Source organism: Triturus cristatus, chromosome 6 (genome assembly GCF_964204655.1).
Source record: "Triturus cristatus chromosome 6, aTriCri1.1, whole genome shotgun sequence".
In the NCBI taxonomy this organism is placed as follows: domain Eukaryota; kingdom Metazoa; phylum Chordata; class Amphibia; order Caudata; family Salamandridae; genus Triturus; species Triturus cristatus.
The window spans coordinates 908743432-908763960 of record NC_140589.1 but is presented as its reverse complement, the minus strand read 5'-3'; the positions used below and the strand labels follow the sequence as shown (position 1 = coordinate 908763960).

The 20529-nt window shown below is 46.2% G+C and overlaps 1 protein-coding gene across 1 annotated transcript in view; it reads left to right on the top strand.

Moving 5' to 3' along the window:
- ENPP1 (ectonucleotide pyrophosphatase/phosphodiesterase 1) overlaps positions 1–20529 on the top strand; it is a 519644-nt gene that overhangs the window by 462976 nt on the left and 36139 nt on the right. Inside the window, exon 20 of the mRNA XM_085611568.1 lies at positions 4932–5086. Within this exon, the coding sequence (XP_085467694.1) occupies positions 4932–5086 (155 nt within the window). The remainder of the gene's footprint in view (positions 1–4931; positions 5087–20529) is intronic.

Here is a 20529-nt window from a genome sequence, read left to right as displayed (position 1 = left end):
CAGGCAGCCACGGCAACACCTAGGAAGCCCTCGCTTACATTTACGAGGGTAAGGAGCTTGGTATACATGTGTGTGAGTCTCGTATGATTTTTTGAATGCCAACTTTATTTTATTTTATTTTATTTATCTCACTTCTGTGAGACGAACCGAGTTTCCACGTGTGCTTTGTGCTCTCTGTTTACCCACGAGCAGAGTGGGGCTCTATCTTCACTTTGTGGAATGCATACGCTTAGGTTCACCCCCGAATCATTATGACCATTATTATTTCTCTCTAGGTACATAGACTGCCACCTCGTATCGTCATTCATTGTTTGGCATTGATATTGACCGAGTTTACGTGATTTCTTGACCTCTAACACCGCCCCTCTACGTTCGGGCGTTATATCACCTTCAGTATAGATGTGTGTGCCTGGAACTAATGTTATACCGCTATCACGGTATCTGTGTATGTCTCTCTGTACACAACCATGGGTGTGACTGCACACTTATGATTTGGATGGCAATCGGGGGCACGGTCAGTTTCTTGCTGTGTTCTCTCGATTAAGTGGTGTTCACATTTGTACCAGATCTGTCTATAAACATTCATGTGTGTCTGTCACCCCTTTCCCTCGTTTCCTTTCTCCCCCCCTTCCCCGTTTATTTTCCCTTTTTAGGTAACACTAGCATTGGTACTCTTTATCTGCTGAATAGGTCACTGTACCCCGCAGTTCCGTACCTCTCTTTACCTTCCATAGACGCAGGTTACCTTGTCTACCACTGGAACCCCCGTCCTCACCGTGCACATCCCCCCACTGAGTTAGGTCCTGAAGAATCGCCACTGACCCTCCCGGGCTATCTAGGCGTGAAACATGTCGACCTTTTTATAAGTCACACTAGCACCTTGCGCTTTTTAGTGACCCCGTGACCCATTAGTCTTTTTTACTCTGCCAGGGGCCCCACAACATTAAAGTAGTACTTTTTGGCCACCCCTAGGCATTTTTATTAACACACTCTGCACGCACGCAATCACCTACCTCCTGGATCCACTACCATCATTTTTTAAGCCCACACACCCGCACTCACCTTACGGCTTTTCTCTTTAAAAGACCTCCGATAAAGAGACCCTTCGGGGGACCGTCGGGCATTGCAGCGCCGGCCCGACGAGGAGCAATAACAAGCCCGATGATGAAGCAAGACATCCTTCGGGGTGTGTGAGGGCAAACAAGAGGCTACATTGAGTCCTCCCCTTCGGGATTGGATCCTTGACACTGGGGAAATTTCTCTCTGCCTCTTTTCACCTCCCCTCTACCTCCCTTCCTCCTCTACACTCTTTCTCTCTCTCTCCCCCCCCCTATTCTGTTGAGCAGGTGATCGCCATTTTTGTTTCACCGCCAACATAGAACAATGTCCTCATTGATTTAATTGTTAACATTCCATGACATAACCTGAAATGTCTTGTGAGCAAGAGGTTAGGGTCTATGTGGTACATGGGTGATGATGTACCCTCAGGGAAGCCCTCCCCCGGGAACCCCACCTGACATGTCGGTGTCCAGAAGGTAAAGAGAGCTACCCCAGATCAGTGTGTATGTATAATATGGTATTTGTGAGTGACCTGCATAAGAAAGGAATAAAGTTAAACAGAACCTCTACCCCCAACTCCCACCCCTCCCCTTACTTCTACCCCAGAAGCATCTGTCACCCCATGAACAATGATCACATTGTAACTAATGTGGTCAGGAACGCTATTTTTGTCGTAGTGACGATGTGGGCATCCCCAAAGTCCATAGTAAATCCCCAGAGTTAGACTTAAGGTAGACGGGGCCTCGGGGTGGCAGCCATTCAAACCGTCAGAGGCAGGTCGGCCCTGCATGTTTAGCACATTTCCCCGGTCAAAGGGTGGAGAAAGCACGGGGTGCCTCTGGGCCTTTGCCCCTGCCAAGGTCAAAGCATTGATACCCTCCAGCACTGGGGGTTTCTCAGTCTGGTGCCCTGAGCTGGAATCTCATTCGACTTTAGAGCCTCAACCCCCCTTGTGTTACGGGAAGAAGCAGGCAGTCAACCGGTGTTCACCCAATGTTGGGGCTATGAGATAAGTCTGAGTCCGAGTGGGGGAGAGCCAGGCCAACTGTATGATGACTCCGATCCTCCGCTGACAGGGCCAACCTACTCCCCTCTACGTTGGGACTGGGCAGTCACCTGGCTGTTGACAGAGGAATCTCCCAAGGGGACCCTGGAGGGGATAGTGAACAACCCGGCGGGAAAGGCGGCAGTCCCCCTCAGCGGTCATTCTCCTGTGAGCCACTGCCAGGCCGCCTCGGGCATATCAAAGAAAAAGGATTTGCCCTGATGAACAACCCAGAGGCGTGCCGGGAAGAGAAAGCGATATTGAATCTCCATCCCCCTCAGCTTCTGCTTGACCAATGTGTATGAGCGGCGTTTCTGCTGGACCTCACGGGTATAATCTGGGAAGAGAAGGACTTTGGTACTGTCAAAACGGAGGTCTGCTTGTCTTATTGCCTCTTGGAGGACGGTATCCCTGTCCCAAAAGTTCAAGATGCGGGCGATAATGGGACGAGGTGGTGCCACAGGCGGAGGCCTCGGGAAGAGCACCCCGTGCGCTCGTTAAACCGCAAACCACAAAGACAGGCAGTCGGCTGGCATCCACAATTTTACCCAGTTCTCCACTTGGTCTACCACCAGCCTTAGGTCCTCGCCTTCTACTCGGTCGGGGACACCTATGAGGCGAACGTGGTTCTGCCGGGAGCTGTTCTCAGTGTCTTCAGCTCCAATGTGGAGGTCGGGCAATCTCATGAGCAGGGTGAAAACCTGTTTTTGGAGGTCATCCACCGGTTCCTTCCCCTGTGTTGGGCGAAGGGTGCCCTCCAAGTCACTGCCACCTTCAAAGCTCCGGCAGGACGATCCCTCTGTAAGGCAGGCCGCACCGGAAGGTCGGGTGCGGCGCTGCCACAGGGCCCCTCACACGCAGTCCACTGTTCCTGCCAGGGCACCGGGACTACACCGAGGCGGCCCCGTCCAAGGTTCTCCGATGCCACATCAAAGGCTAACCCCAGGAGATGGGTGGGCCCTTGTTGCCTGCCTCCCGGCCTTCACTCAGCCCAGAGGTCCCTGGCCCCTTTTCGCCACCATCGGAGCCACAGCCCGGGGTGTCGGGCAGGCGGCTCGGAGCACGGCTCTACACCATCGCCAGTCCCCACCTGCCACTAGGGAGGCCGAACAACTCCATTTGGTCTGGATTCCAGGGATGGGGCCTAACGCTACTTTAAACAACGTCTGGCATGTTGGCCTCCTTGACCACACCCCCAGTATTAATTATGATTAATATATAAATATATTGCAGAAAGTGGCAAATAAAGAGGTCTGTGCTAAGTTAGGATATATAATATTAAGTACTATATACAAAACCGCGTTCGAGTCTTGGCGTCGGCAAAATATCTGTGATTCATGGCAAATCACTTAATCTCCCCGTGCCTATGAGAAAGGAATGTGTCCTCATATAACGCAACTGGTGCTCATGTAAAGCACTCTGATACCTGTTACCTTCGGGTAAAGTGCACGCTATATAAAATTCCGAAAGAAAAAACAAAAAAACAATCAACTGTATTCAGGACAGCAGTACTGTATTCAGGACAGCAGTTCTGGTTTCACAAATGTTGATAAACAGCAAGATCTCTTGGAATCACAGAAAATACCTGATGTGACTGTTGAAGTTTCGACCTTGTAGGTTATTTCTGATGTCATCATGAGGAATAAATCACTGTCTACAACAAAACCCCTCCAATTAATCCCAAACGCTAAATATCTCTTCTCTCTTTCTTCCTTTCTCTTTTTTTCCAGTGTATTTAGGTGATGGAGACCAACAAAACTTTGAATTAATCCCAATAGATTTTACATTGCTCTTCTAATTCATCGGTGTAAATCTCCTATTAGCTTCTGTCTAGGGTTAAAAATCTGAGATTAAAGGTTCTGGCTGCACTGCATGTGCACTGGATTACATCACTTTTTCTGACTACAGCAGTGGCAAATGATACTACTTGATGTCTATGGCTCCACCTGACTTATTTTACCAACAAGGAAAATGTCACCCTCAAAAAAATTGTTTTTTCTAGGCGATTTTTTTTTCTTGTTGTTCACGCTATGGGCCACATGTATGACCATTTTTAGCGGTTGCAAACGGCAAATCGGGTCTTTTGCGACCACTAAAAAGGGGTTGTAGGATGTACAAATCTATTTTGCGAGTCGATAACCTTTTACCGACTCGTAAAATAGGGTTTGCAAGTAGCTATTATGAAGGGGCGTGCCAACGGCGTCCCTTCCTAATAGCGATTTACAGGGGGAGGTACGATTGATTTGGGACTCTTTCCTCTTTGTGCTTAGCAGTGAAAATATTGTTTAAGAGCAGACAGTGGTCCCTCTGACTGCTCTTAAAAAAATGAAAAAAATGTTTTCTTTTAAACTCATCTCGTTTTCCTCTAAGGAAAGCGGGCTGCATTTGAAAAACAAAAAGTTGCTTTATTTAAAAAGCAAACACAGACATGATGGCCAGCTGTCCCCAGCAGACCACAATTCCTGTGACTGTTGCCCATTCCCAATGAGTCACAAGTTGTGACCTGCCTCATGATTATTGATGAGGCAGGTCATTTGCGACCCTATTGGGAATAGCTAATTTTTGCGAGTCGCAAACAATCGCAATTTGAGACCTGCAAAACGGAATGGTCGTACATCTGGCACCTATGTGCTGTAAACTTTATAACCTATATTATTAATTTTTTTGTACGCAAGTAAAGATATGGCAGATCACATTTTTACAGGAGTCAGTTTTTATTGTGCTTTGCACTGAGTAATGTTACTGGTGAAAGAAATTGAGAAATCCAAAATTAAAATTGTTCTTCTCAGTGTCTGGACATTTTCGTAATGGGTAATATTTGTTTTAGTAACAAACACAGAGACTCAGAACTTGCCATTCGGGAGGCCCAGAGTTCTTCAGAAGGACAGCAGCTACTGCCTTCTACACCATCATAAGTATGTGAGCGGATACAGCAAGGATCTCAATATGCCACTATGGAGCGCATACACCGTCAACAGAAATGTAAGATGTGCTTTCTTATCATTTGCTCATTGTCCTCATTTTTATAAAAAAAAGTTTACAGAACTCAGCAGAGCATTACACATTATTCACATATATTTTCAACAAAAGATAGTTAGGGTGACCAATATAATTTACAAATGTTTCCAATTATTTTGTGTTTTCTCCTTTAACTCTTAGTTTAGAACTTTATTTTTTGTCGCCCATTACTATTTCATCTTCTTGGCTATACATAAAAAAAATATCCAAAAACCTATAAACTTAACTAAAACATTTCTAGGAGGTATGTGGTCCAGTCAGGCATTTTAGGTATACAACACTTTTAAATTCAGCTGCTGTTTCTAATACTGGGGTGGGGCGGAGGGATGTTTTCGCTCATAAGAAATATCACATAACTTCTACTCACATCTCTTGTTTAAATTTGTATTCTTTTCTATCATTGGGAGGAGGGCTACATGTACATCTATACAGTTATTGAGTGTCCATATTTTCCATATTTTGTTTTTCTTCTTATGTGCTCTTCTCCCTTTCAGTGTATAAAGAATCCCAATCCCTGGCATATTCTTGTTTTTCTTGTTCCATTTCTGACGTCCACATTCATTATCACCCTTTCGTATTCTGCCCATTTAATTACATCCTTTCATGTCGGGACCCCTGATTTGTTTTCCCAGCTAAGCGCTGTCTGCCTTTTGGCTATTAATGCCAGATCTGCCAATATGCTGGAGAACGTGTGCGTGCTATGTTTCTGCGAGTTCCTGTCTTTTTTAAGTCGTGACCCCTTCCACTAATCTGCCAATTTTTTACATCTCCAGGCCATATAGAGTAGATTGGGAGTCTGGATATCAGTTAATCTAGATTAGAACATTGGAATGTTGAGAGCTCCATTGAAGACAATGGAGTCGCTCCAGCCTTATAATGGCTGGTATAAGCCTTCTACTCTAACATTCCAATGTTTGTATTTCCGTTCTCCCTTTTCAAATTAGAACATTCTACCCTTAGTGGGTGGAGTGTTCTAATAGCATTATAGCCCTTCTGCCTCGGGCTATACCTGTTGTTAAAGGCCGCAAATCTGAGTTACAAGGACTGGTCTGTGGTTTAGGCCTATAACTCGTGTTCAAAGCCTTTAATAACCAGTAAATCCCTCAGCAGCAGGCTATCCAGCTATATTAGTTCATTGGAATGTTGAGAGCCCCATTGAAGAAAATGGAGTAGCTCCAGGTTTATAATGGCTGGTATAAATCTGGACCTCCAATATTCCAATGTTTGTCTTCATTTTTCTAACGTTTTAATTTAGAACATTGTACCCTCAATGGGTTGAATTTTCTAATATCTTATAGCCCTTCTGTGTCGGGCTGTACCAGTTGTTAAAGGCCCTCTCCCTCGTTATAAGCCCTAATCTGCGGCTCAGGCCTATAACTCTGATTTGAGGCCTTTAACGAGCGGTATAGCCCTCAGCAGGCAAATGATTTGCAGTTGTCTGAAGGCATAGGGCCTGCTTTAGAGGGGGTGCGGCTGTGGCGGTCCAGCCACAGCAGCACTGGTGGTCCGACCACCCCCTTAAAAGTTGGGCGATCGGCCAGCCATGGAACCGCCACAACCGCCACAACCGCCAGAGATCTCTGGCAGTGGCGCAGCAGTCTTGCGGCTGTAATATGCTTGGTGGGACTATGAGTTTTCTCTCTTCCACGGTTTTCATGGTTGTTCCTCCACCATGAAAACTGTGGCAGAGAGGAAACAAAGGAGGCCCTACAGGGTCCCCTGTTTCCTCTGGGCTATGGGGTGCATGTTGTGTCCCCGTGTGCATGCTCCCCAGTACCTGCCTTCGCTGTTCCCATTGTGGTGGCTATTTTCAAAACCACCGCCGTGGGACCACCAAAGAAACACCTGCCAGACATGAGAAGCACTCGTAATCTGGCGGGCAGTGTACCCACAGCTTTGGCAGTGCAGCAGTGTGCGGGTGGCATACCGTCCGCTCCTGCACTGCCAAAAGTTGTATTCAGGCCCATAGTTGCGAAAGATAGGCGGGTAGGAGGTTCTATGTTTAAGCAGATGGCTACTGTTCAGAATAGGGCTATTTTCATATTTTGGGGGGCTGTAAAAGGACTGACCTTCCTGCTGATAGTGCTAACAAAACTAAATCCCTTTAATATGGTAGTTGCCACCCACAGCCAGTAAGTGTTTGCCAGGCAAGGACCGTGCTCCCTGTTTTCCTTACTTCTGGATCCCCTGACACTATGCATCTCCTCATCATTTGAGTCCAAGTGAGGGGGACAGACATCCTATGTCTAGAGAAGACAGAGGACCGAAAAGGCCCATGGGGAGTATTAGAAGAAGAAGAGAGAGATAACAGTAAGTTAGAGGTCCAAGAGGAATGGGAGGACAAGAGCTAGACAGAGAACAGAGATGGGTGTACGGAGAAGAATAAGGCAAGCGATGGAACCGAAAGTGAAAAGGCTGAAAATGGAGTAGAGCATGAAGAGAACAGCACGATGGAAGGAGTGGAGCAGGGATTGAAAGGAGTGGTTGAAGACAGAGCAGGAGAGCCCACAAAACAACTCGGCGAAAGTTAAGATCATAAATAAGCAAGAAAACCTAGAAAACAGACGTTTGATAATTGACCGTGGCCCGATGCTGGAATCGGGGAAGTTGATGGAAATGGTTCCACATGTAGACTTGATTGAGATTCTTTCATTTGCCCTTTTGTTTTTGTCATCCTTCTAAGCAAAATTGGAGCTCATCTGCAGCTCCATGGTTAAGCCCACCCTCCCCCAGATAAAAATCTGCTTTTCGAAGGACTGGCAATGCATTTACCATAATGCTAACTTCATTAAGGTATATACAATGTCTGGCCCTGATTGTGCTGGGCAGCGCGCTAATTCCTCTTTTCTGTGCATTGCACAATGTGGACAAAGAGATATATTGTTTTGTGGCACATTTTCTCTGCATTCCTCCCTTTTTTCAATCCGCGTCAAGTGGATGCTGAAATAGTGGAATTGCCCGCAGTTGATTGAAATGAAGGAATTTTGCCTACTCCTAGACACAAGTCTTTTCCATAGGTTCATAATAGTCTTGTGAAAGTAAATGTCTTCCCTAACGAATGAATTAGATATTTTGTTGCGTTTATCCCTCACAGCCAACCTACCACAAGCATTAGGCCTATTTTGGTTGCTGGTACCTTTCATTTGGATATCAATTGTGGGAAGCACAAGTCAGTTCCCTTTTCCCAACCAAGAACTCGTACTGACTTCACTTTTTTCTTTTGAGGCACGAAAACTGCTCTGGATTCAGGTCATCTGGATACAGTGCCTCTTTAGAGGGAGCTTACACCTGGGTTTGATTTTCCCCATTTTGCCAGAACACCACTTATTCTGGTTTGTGATCAAATGTAAGACTGCAAGCCCTTAGCCTGGTTTCCTACCCCTACTTTACATGCTATATGGGTGCTGCGGGTTTGGGATGGGATGGTATGTCCTTTGATGGCTCTTCCATCTAGATATATGAAGATTAGGGATATGAACGTGAATGTAATTCTAGAGTTGATTAAAGGCAGTCAAGGCTTTTGCGTTGCAAGGTGGTGTTTTGATTTTTTTTGCAGAACAAAAATCAGTTGAAAAGCAGGATTGTATGTCCTTTGCAGTTTAAGGGTTTGTTAGTCAGACAGACCTCAGTTGAGGATACTTCCACAGTCAACGCAGGAGTTGACAAGTGTGCCAACCACTGAGAAGTGACTTTCAGCAGGAATGAAAGCGGTGGTCTTTTTAAGGAGCTTCATTTGAAGGGGCATGGATCTGACAACGCATATTCCCTTTAAAAAGATAGTTAAGAATAACTATTATGTGAACAGTGATGTCACCATAAAAATTAAAAAGCCAGGAAATTCCCGAGCTTAGGAACTACCTTCACATCGTATGGCAATCCCATTGTTCTAAGTTAACCTTCACTTTCGCCCGTGTCACAAGTTTTGAACGAAAAGTGTTTGATTGATTGTTTATATGTGTGTGAAAGGTTACTTGATGGTGTGAATATGTTCCTGGAGTGACACTGTAGATCAGTGGTAAATGCTGGCTGGGTGGGTGTATGATGGTCAGTGTGTTAGCATATAATGATGCTGGTGAAGGTGTGTGTGATAGTAGGTATACGTTATTGCTATTCATTTGGGGACTCGGGGCTGTTTCTATTCTCTTATGCTGGAGGCCGCATCATTTTGCAAGTTCAAGGACCTCAATGGCTCTAGCAGACAAAAATACACGAAACCGTTAGCTGCTCAGGAGAGAAACAGGTTGGAAAGAGTTCCTGAGTACTCATGTGGGTCCCACCTAGAACGTAGTTTAAGAGACTTAGCAAAAACTTGTGGTGTGACAAAATGTGGGTTTTAATAAGTATTCGTATGATCAGTCCCAGCAAATACTTTTATATTAACTCATTTTAAGCTAAATATTAAACATGGTGATTCAGACAGTAGCAGCTCGCAGAGAACGGGGGTGACGGGGCAGTAGGATGGCGGACTCTTACCTCCTTACAGTCGCCGTCTCTCCTCCGTTGCTTCGACCCAGAAGGAGGAAGCACACAGGCTCCCCTAAGCCAATCACAATGCTGCAAGCAGAGTTGTAATTGGTCTGAGCACCGTAGTGCGGCTCTCAGATGGGGACAGGGAGCCTCGGCAAGTTCCCCACCGGGCTGTGGAATACAGCCTGGTGGGGAACATGCTAAGTGGGTCGGCCAAGGAGTCATGCGCTCTTAGTGTGCACAAACCAATCCTCCCTCTGTGCCCCCAGCCTCAACCTGCCCTAACCCAGCCCTAAACCTACGTAAAATAAAATGATAAAAACGTTATCATTTTATTTTTCCTTTTTCCTGTTCTGCGAGTAGTGGGGCGATGCTCCTCCCGCCCCTCGATTCAGATATAGAATGTGTTGAATACTTTAAACATGAGTATAAAACAGTGTTTTTTTAAATTCTAGAATTCTCTTCGTATGTGGGTATAGGCCAGGGGCTCAGTGATAACCTTTTATAGGCCAGTGGCTCACGTGACCAGCGAAAAAGAGAAACTGGATAAGCGAGCTGAAAACATAAGTCACCTCTATCAATTTAAGGCCAGCCAGTTGCGCAAATAAAGTTATTGTTGTATTCTCCCTCAGACCGTAGACTGAGTACCTTTGTGTGGTTCTGTTGTAAAACACTACAATGCCCTTGGGCAAGGTTTGCGCTATAAAAACTGCGAATTGCAAACCAATATGGTCGTTATAGAGCCTGAGCACCTTGTCTGGTCAACGAGTCTACTCTGTCTAAGAGATGTTTGGGACATGGTGCAGCTTCTAATTGATTCTCGACTGTGTGTGACTCATTCTTAGGCACACCACGTTTTAGGGTTTGCATTCTCCCCTTCCTCAAAAATCTATTCACCGCCAGGAACCGCCCACCTTGCCACAAATTTAATTTTCTATTTTCTGAGGCATCTTCGCTCTTTAACATGGGCTGAGCTGTACAATTCTGTAATAAAAAATGTGGGTTTCACTGAGACTAGCTATGGTGGCTGTTAAAGCGAATTAACAGCCAGAATGAAGAAAAGCAATTATTGGCAAAGCCAGTAGGTTTCACCTATGCAAGATCTATTGGTTTTGTCAATGTTTTTAGACATGTTACACAGCAGTACGGGCTGATGTGCAGCATGGCAGAAAGTAAAGAGAATATTAGTGCTATGACATGACCAGTGCTGGGCGTGTCATAGAACTGTACCAAGCACGCAGAAATGACCGGCTGTGTCCATTGTCAGTTAAAAAAAAACAACCCAGCAAGTGTATAAACATTAACTGCCAGAACACGCAAGCCTGCAACTGCCTGCCACTCTCTATCTAGGGGAGCTGTACTCGATGAGAGCCTGAACACAAGGCACACCCAGCCTTGCCAAAGGGCCCGAGGGCACTTGGTGGGTGTTGCATCAAGGAGGAAGAACTGTAAGTAATAGGGCAAAATGCCATCAAGTTCCACAGCCCTGTCACACATCAGCTCTCTATGAAATTGTATTCTTTATTGTTGTCCTGGATTCACTAGGCCGATGAACCTTTGTGTACACAGATGCAATATTCACGATCTGCAGGTGGATGGTTTGACCGGAGTCATGTATTGTGCCTCATGCCAAACTTAATTCAGCCATCTACAGCAAGGAAGCCCCTTTAAAGGTCCCCTAATGGCCATCAATAAACTGCTATGTCTTTTCTCAATACAAATATTGTATCCCTCATAAAGGACTGTGATTGTGATCTTGAACACTACAGAACAGTGCCTCAATCCGGAACAGAAGCACATTTGTATAGAGTGCTTCTTTAGAGATGGAGTGCAGCACGCACGAACATGCAATACTGCACCTACATGTAACAAACCCCTGATTAGTACTATGCACGTCTAATAAGATCAATTCTTGCTACCCTCTTGCCCATCCCTTTTAAATAATGTAATGGGGTACACTTACTTCTGAGTCGACAGTTGACGAGGAGGATGTGTCCATTTTGATGCAATCCTGGAGAGAAAATAGCTAGTGCAGAGTAGGATGTAAAGGGCAGGAGGAGGCAGGGTAGAGTTGTCATGGATCGTGGCTGAAGTCACTCCCTTTCAGCCATGTTTATAGCATCTCATGCTGCTGTGCAACATGTCTAACAACATTGACAAAGCCAATAGATCTTTCATAGGTGAAGCCTATTGGCTTTGCGAATGATCGTATGCAACTTTGTTGGTTGCCATGCTTCGGAACAGCATGAGTAATGTAGACTTGCTTGTGATTGTGTCAAATATGGCAAATACATAACATCCCCCTCCCTTTCCAACATAAAAGAAGGGAAGTAGAGATGCAGTGCACCAGATTGACAAAAGTGAAATTGCAACAAATGTTTGAAACAGACACATGCACTGCACTGTGACTAGATTGCTAAACAAGCGGAGGTCAGCAAGAGCAGCTGGGAGCTGAAAGAGCAGCGGCGTGGCAGAAAGAAAGGAGAATAGGGTGGGCCAGGGACTAATCCGCCAGGTCTGCCTGTCGTGAATACAATTGTTGAAGCCTTAAAAAAAATAACGTCACATGAAGAACTTGCAAGGGAGGAGGGAAGGGGTACCAACAATTGACAGTGGAAGGGGCGTGGGACAAAAGCAGCGTGAGGGAATGGGAGACGGACTACAGATACACTCTTTGAGAGTAGATGGCCAAAATAATAACCCCGCACTGCGCCCATTCCCGGAACTGTACCATACTTGTGCACCTGCATTACGAACACAGCCAACAGTCATTGCCTTTTTGTGGTGGTTGTTGGCCGCAGTTTTTATTACTCATTACATATGTCATATTTGTACATTCCCCTGGACACCTTCTGGTGGTCGGGGTTATAAATCATTATCATACATGATCACAAATTAGTTATCACTCGTGTTATTGGACATCATAACTCGTGAGTCATAAATCATCGGGTGTCATAAATCATTCTGCCAGCAACCGGCCATTATTTCGCTGTCATAAATCACTCTGCCTGATCATCTTAAATCATCAGCCATAAATCATGCTCATAAATCATCGGGCTGTCATAAATCATCCTGTCACAATCTGTCATCATTCTTTTGTCATAAATCATTCTGCATGGGCATCATAAATCATCGGCCATAAATCATCGGTTGGCCATAAATCACTGGTTTGTCTTTGCTCATTTGCATTTCCTGTGGTCGTAAATAACCCTGACAGCTCGTAGATTGTTCTTTGTTGTTTTCCACGCCCCTTTGTGTGTGGGGGTAGCCATTCCCCGGAGTTAGGCCCCAACTCGCTACCTTGCTAGTCTCCTTTTGTGCCCTGCCGTCTGGCGGGGGCTGGGCTGCGAGTGCCGTCTCCGTTTGTTACCCCGATTTTTGGAAGGCGTACTCACCCAGCCGTAAGGCATCCCAGAGTGAGTGGCCCTCCTCCTACACACCGCCCTGTCGGTGTGTTTCCATAACCAACCCAATACACCTTTTGTTTCCGCCACGCCGCCAGGGAGGCTTCCGTCTTCCTGTGGCTCCCCCATTCCTATGTCGTCCCATGCGCCTGCTGCTGCTCTCTGTGCAGCCTGCCCTTGCTGTTGCCCCATTCAAGCCCTAGGCTACCAACCTCTAGCTGTGTTTCGAGGAGGCTGACGTCCGGTAGGCTCTGACTGCAATCTTCCCATAAACGCTATGGTGCTCTGCTCCTTCCTCGCCATTATCCGGTGGGACGCTTGCGTCCTGTTCGGAGTCTCCTCTCACCATGGGCCATTCATGAAAAACAAAAATGGGGGGACAGACAGATACCGTTTGTGGAGGCATGATACAACATAATAGTACATAAATTGCATCCTGTACTTCCCCCCTGCTCCTGGCAGGCTCCTCCGGTAAGCACCCCGGAAAAATCAGTGAGCCTGATTGGTATTCGCCCGGCTGTACCACCCACTCCACTGTGCTTAATTCCTAAACTGGGAGGAAGACAACTCGCATTAAACTGCCAGAAACGCACCATCTCGATAACCCCAGTGAGCAAGCAACATGATTCTATACCAGCGCCACTCCACATTGCACCAGGCCGAACCTCTCAGGTTGGCACGCACCCTGGTTTCATGCATCCCTCTCCATTCCAATTTTGTGGTGTCCGTTGAAGGACGGTGACCGCCTGGCAAATATTCAGTACCCTATCACTTATCTGGCATTGTGGTATAGCGAGGTTGTCCACTGATGCTGATTGAAAACACAGGTGACATACCAGCCTTTCTGTAAATGGTGCGGCCGCCTCCAAAGAGGTATTTTTTTTTTATTTTTTATTATTTAAATTAACTGCTGGATGGGTTGAGGGACCTCCCTGCGATCTCGAGCTTCAGTGGTCCAGTTTAATTCAGTTGCCGCTCCATGATTTTATACTCTTTTTAGTCTTAACACAGCTGACTTCTGGTGTACCGCTAGGTCACTGCTCACCCCTGTGTAATTTCCACAGCCCTGTTACACCCGGAGTGTAATGCGTTACTCGCAGTAATCTGCTTTCGCGACACAGCCTTTATCCACGCTAAAGTACTGCGACAAAACTTGCGAGGCTATGACGCGATAGACAGGGGCATTACTGCCTTTCTTTTATGGACTTTAGGTACGCCCAGGACATAAGGTTACTGCGGCAGGCGAGGGACCTTCGCTAATGGTCCCTATACTCCTGCCCTGTTTTTTTTCTTGTTTTTTTTTATTATCCGGACTCTTGCCAGAAATGTGGAGATCAAATACCAGTTGCACAACAATTGTCATTCCATGAACTACAGTGCTCTCCGGCAACTATTCATGGCATTACCTTGCCAAAGGATTGTGGATATAGAGAAGCAACTGTGAAAATGAGACTTATGATATGCACAGTGCTAAATTTCTCAACTCTGCCGATTTTAAATGCGTCAGCTCACTGAGAAGTGATCCCGGCATTCTCACGCTAGGGAGGATAATGCCGAACACTACTAGTGTGTTTTGGGAGCTTTAAAATTGATGACATTTGAGAAAAGCTGTTCAATTTTGGGTGCCCTACAAGAAAATTGTATGTGCCATTGAGAGGCGATATGGCCATAAAGACAACTACCATTTCCCGGTGGACTTTAAAAAAACACAGAAGGGGACGAGGGGATTTTTCAGAGTAGCAATGGCCGCAATAAACCACATCTAAAATTATCATTTATGCAGTGCTTCAAATGGGCTGGTACAGTCCAGTACGGAGTACCGGCAACTTTTTATTTTGGGAGGGAGAGTACTGGCACTTCTCAAGAGAAATGCTATACTTTTAATTAGAGAGTACCGGCACCTCTCAGAAACAAGCAGGTACTCTGCTACAGAGTACCTGCACTTCTATTTCTCCCTTTCAAGCACTGAATATATGTAAAAATACAGGGAGGTAATATGCATTTCTTGGACACTGGGGAGCTCCCTTCCCACCTCTCTGTAGAGGATCCCAGATGATCGCATCGCCCGCTGGCATAAGGCAGTGTCAAGCCAGTTTGAACACTTTTGCCAATGGTGGGGTTAGTTCCCCATCTGACTCATTCTTATTTTGTAATCTGCAACACCTGTGAGCCCAGACTGACATTTCTAACATTTTTCAATATTTCACATATCTAGGGAGGGACACTGACCGGAGTGCATAGTTCTGCCCAAATTGACCAGCCTAAAGCTGCAGACGGCGCCCAGCAATTACTACAGACATGGATAGTGGGCACAAAGCATGTATGTATGTATTTGACTCTTATTAAGCGCATCTGTCACCCCGAGGGTATCCTGGCGCTGAGACCCCAAATTAAACCACCGGAAGAATATTTACATTGCCTTAGGGAACAGATAGGTCTTAAGGTCCCTTTTAAAGGAGGTCAGATCTTGCTTACCCCTCAGCACTAGCGGGAGGGAATTCCATAATGAGGCGGCTGTGTGGCTAAAAGCTCGGCCACCTATCCTAACTCTGGTGATCTTAGGAACCCGCACCAGAAACGCCGATGAGGATCTCAAAGGCCGGGCAGCTTGATACCAAGAAAACAGGCCCTGGAGTGGTAATGGTCCAAGTCCATGCAGCGCCTTGAATACAAGGCATGCCGCCTTGAAGGCGATCCTCTGTAGAATCGGCGACCAATGTAGCTCAGCTAAAGCTGCCGAGGAGGAAGCAGAGCGTGGGCGCGATAAAGCCAGTTTTGCCGTCATGTTCTGAATCCTCTGCAACCTAAGGATCAATTTTTTAGGAGCTCCTAGGAGCAGTGCGTTACAGTAGTCTAACCTACTGAGTATAATACTCCGCACCACCTCTGCTCTAAAGCCTTTGGGGAGAATAGGCAAAATTTTGCGTAGAGCGCGGAGCAGGCCCATACAAGTCGCTACGGTCTTATTAACTGAACCATCCAACTGTAGGTCCGGTTCAAACACCACTCCCAAATTACGGGCCGATTTAGCTCCTGCCACAGGGCCAAGTATGGAAGGTGGCCAAAAGTCATCAGGCAACGCCCGAGGAAGGCGGTCAGGAGAGCAATGGAGAACCTCCGTTTTAGCCCCATTAAACTGGCTGACATACTTACACATTTCCCTTCATATCGTATCCATCTCCCGTATAGTACTGTTTATTTAACTTCATGTAGAGTGGGTTTTTTTTTTTTTTTTTAGAAGTTTAATTCAGTTTCCCGGCCTTTATTTAAAATGTATCTCTGTCTTCTTGCATATTTATATGGCGCGAACTCGACCCGCAGGTATTGGAGCGCTTTACCCGAGCACCGTTTTTACATTACACCTTCAGGCACAGGGAGATTAAGTTGGTTGCCCAGAATCACCGGAGGTGGACGCGAACCCGGGCTCGAACCCTGGTTTCCAGCACCAAAGTCGGTAGTCTAGCTGACGGCTCCTCGATATATTTACACCCCCGCTTGAGTCAATCTGCCATAAAGGGATTTCGATGGGTGCATCCGATTCCGGTGTTTTTAACTAACCTTGCCTCGAGGGACCAATCAACTGCAGAACAGTCTGGACCGAGCCGTATTAAAGGGTCAAACCATTGTGTCAATATCAGGATCAGCTTTAAAGTCGCAATAAGTGCATACATACATACATAGCAGTTAGCCTCGAGCTCACTGTGCCATACTTGGGTTTGCTAGTGCGCCAGTTTACACGGAGTAGGAGATTAATTTAAACATGATTTAATTATTTATGTAAGGGCACAGACATGCTGAAAAAACAATAAAATTAATGAGCCCCAGTGTAATGATCCATAATTCACATTGATGCAAGCCTTTCTTATCAATCAGGTCATGCTATCTAAGTGAGTCACTCTACTACATTCCCCCGCTCTACAGGCTGAGTTAACTGCCCGCTCACGTGGCCAGCAGTATAATAATTAGGCGCCCTTCCGACCTTACTCCCCACCGGAACGCGCCTCACCTGCCCCCCTAGAGCAACATCCCAAAACGTTAAATGGGGGCTCTCACAGGAGCAAGCCCGCAGTCCATGAAAGTAGGATTTGACCCAAGTTCCAGTTTACAAACCAAGAAAAACCCGGCTATGTACTGTGCGCCGGTTATTTCTTTGGTCTCTTGGTGACCACTTTACGCACACAATGCCGGGGGCAGGCTGGGGGCGGGAGATTGCACAGCGCGCGCTTGACCCGAATCGGGGATCATAGCGCCAGTTGCCTTACATGCTGGGACGTACGCATAGGGATACGCCCAGGATTGCAGGATGGCGTCTTCATTGCCGAGACTCGATCTCCCATTCTCCTGCTTCGAGTTCCCCTGCTATAGCCGTTAGGCCAACTCCCCCTTTAGTTGTATCTTTCCATATGGAACGGGAACAACAGTAATCGAGCCCGATACGGCTCCCCACCCTCCTATCCACAACAATGCCATGCTGCTTCTACGGTGCGGTCTCGCTGCTTTCAGTTCAGCCCGCTCATACATGTCGGTTATTATGCCTAACTCGCACATAGCCCTAGTGTTAAGGAGGCTAGGCAGGACAAGGCTTATAGCTAGCAATGATGACCGCAGGAAACGCCTCCTTGAGCCCCTTACCCTGCCACTGCTTTCAGCGCCTCGTCATCTTCGCTCGCTGCTTGGGGAGCTGGGGGGGGGGGGGGGGTCGTGCCTGCTTCTCTTGACCTCGGCCCATTCCGTCCCGACCCTTAATGCCCCGGCGGGGCCTATGCCGTCATCTGTCACCCGGTAAATTCTCGTGGTAGCTGGGTTCCCCGCCTGCTGGCTGGGGTCCTTCTGAGTAGCGACGATGGAGCCGGTATTTGTGAGAAAGACGGCTTCCTTATGCTATGTAAGGGGGACTTGGGTATAATAAGGCCGGATTCTTGCCTACCTGGTTATCTCCAAGAATCCTCACAGGTCGCCAGGATCTTTTTATCTGCCAAATAGCGTAAAGGGGATGAACACAATAATCAAAATATATCTACCACAATTAGACTTCATTTGGAAAGGACCACTGACTCCAAATCTAAAATTTATAAGATTTTATTACAATCAAAAACATCTGAACGTACAGACACCTCAATACAAGGTGCAAAAGGTAAATGGGAACTAACACAAATGCAAGCCTACGCAAAATTCTCATTCGGCTTAAAACAAACAAAATTACAGATTCTAAAAGCATCAAAAAGATGATCATTAGACTAATGTCAATTTTAGGAATCATTGATCAAGAAAAACATTTCTATCCCTACACTAACTCTAAGGTGACATCCCTACTTAGCATTCCCTCCCAGGCAAGAGAATCAAGAAAAAGGTGTCAGAAGTGAAGACTTCCTAAGAAGTTCATTCACTTAGTCAGAGCTCGTTCTAAGATGCTCCTTCTAGCTTTCCATCTAAACCTCATCTGCTCAACCCACGGGGCACTGTCCCTAAAACAAAACCCCAAAATCACAGAACACGCCCTTCGACACACCTCTTCAGCCAGGTCTTCTCTCGGTAATTTTCCACAAAATTGTCTTGCATCCAACGACGGTTAGCTTGACCTTGGGTCCCAGGCACCTCTTCTCGGCAAATGTATCTCCTGCACATTCCAATGCACTCCCCTGTTGGCTTCTCACAGTATCTTAACTCCTAAAACAAAGACCTATTCTCGCTAACGAGCTAAATGTCCATGCACCTGCAACAGAAACATGGGAACGAGAGAAGAAACTCTTCACATCTTAAGATTTTACATTTCTCTGCAACCCAAGCCGTTACCAAGGGAATCATTTTCGGCCTACAACGTTAGCCAACATAAGAAATGAACAGACCTTCTCTTCTAACGTATATGCGATCGGGCCTTTACAGAATTAAACACACTACTAAATCACACCCTAAGTAATAATTCATTATTCTCATTTAAGTAAATAAGCAGCCTACACGTTTAACTCTAACATGGCACGCGTTTAACCTAATACATTGCATTATACGAAAACTAATCATTATACTTATTACTATATACGTTCATGACAGCTTGCAGCATTGATCTTCACAAAAGCGTTATTACCTTTCTAATCACCTCTATGTTAAACGATTACATCAATACATTTATATGGCACTTCTAACATACATTGGTTAATATGTGGGTGCTGACTAACGGTGAATATGATGCACCCCTACAAATTTCAGAGTCTCATGGCGCTCTATCAGGTATAACACCAGGCTATTCGCAGTTCGCCAGCGCCGCTCCCCCAGCTCCCTGATGCAAAGGTGAGCTGCCCAGGGGAAACGTCACCTTATATCCCCTTCCCCCTTCCTCTCTTCCCTTTGTCCTTGGAAGGGGGAAGGGAGCATGTCTTGGCGCGTTTCGCCGGGTGGCACAAACCAGCGCTAACCGGATTAGTTCCCTTGGGGCTCAGGCAGTCGTTATGGCGCCGGCCCTCGAGGCCCCCTTCGGGGGCGGCCTCTGCTAAACAAGATGGCCGGCGCTGTTTTGGAACGCATAATGGGAATGCATTTTAATTGCGCATTCCAAAGGAGTGGCAGACATCTTATATGCTGATCTTCTTGATTCTTAATATAGAACAGAAAATGTAGCATAAGGGCTAGAGCGCTGATCTTGAAACTGGGTAACAAGGATCGAGTCTTGGCGGGAGGCTCAATATCCTGTGATTCTGGGCAAATCACTTACACTTAATCTCTCCCTGCCTCTGAATTTGTGCGCTTCTGCCAGTGAATGTGTCAGTCTGTAATGGGAACTGGTGCTCATGTAAAGTGCTCCGATAGGGATCACAGTATGTAAAATTGCACACAAAAAAAGGAACGAACAGCAGAAGGAGGGTAGTAAACAAACACAAGTGAGTGCGGTGAACAGTGGTGGGGAGTGGTAAACACAAGGGAATGCAGTAGGGGGTTAACAAACACAAGGCAGTGTGAGAAACAACAGTGGGAGGGGTGAGACGATCTGGAGTACAAACAATGGGCAGTGGAAAGAACACAACCGCAAAAAGTCAAGCTACTCAAAACACACCAGTCACCAAACATGCTTGAGCACAAAAATAATAGTGCCATAAAACGCGGTGAAAAGGTACAAAGTAAGTATTTGGTCCAAGCTCCACTGATCAGAAAAGACACAAAGAGAAAGACACAACAGGAAATAGCATGCTGCAACCAGAAAACAGAAAACAGGGAAAACAGAGTGACAAGCATGTGAACAAATGGAAAGTAAGGTGCGCTGTAAGCCATTTTTAAGATTTGTGTTTTCTTAGTTTAAATACATAAGACTTAGCAAGCTCAGTGCAAGTGCTGTGCAGGCGAAACCTAAAAAAACAAAGGAGCCAGTGAGGCAGATTTTCACATTTTAAATCGGAGGGTGGCACCTTATGGCCGAAATACAGATTGGATCTCACGTCAGTGCATCGCAATCTTATGACTTCGTCCTATATAGCGAAAAGTCCTCATTGGCATGGGGCATCATAGTCCCAGGTACTTACTGTTTTTCTCAGCTGGATGATGCTTTCT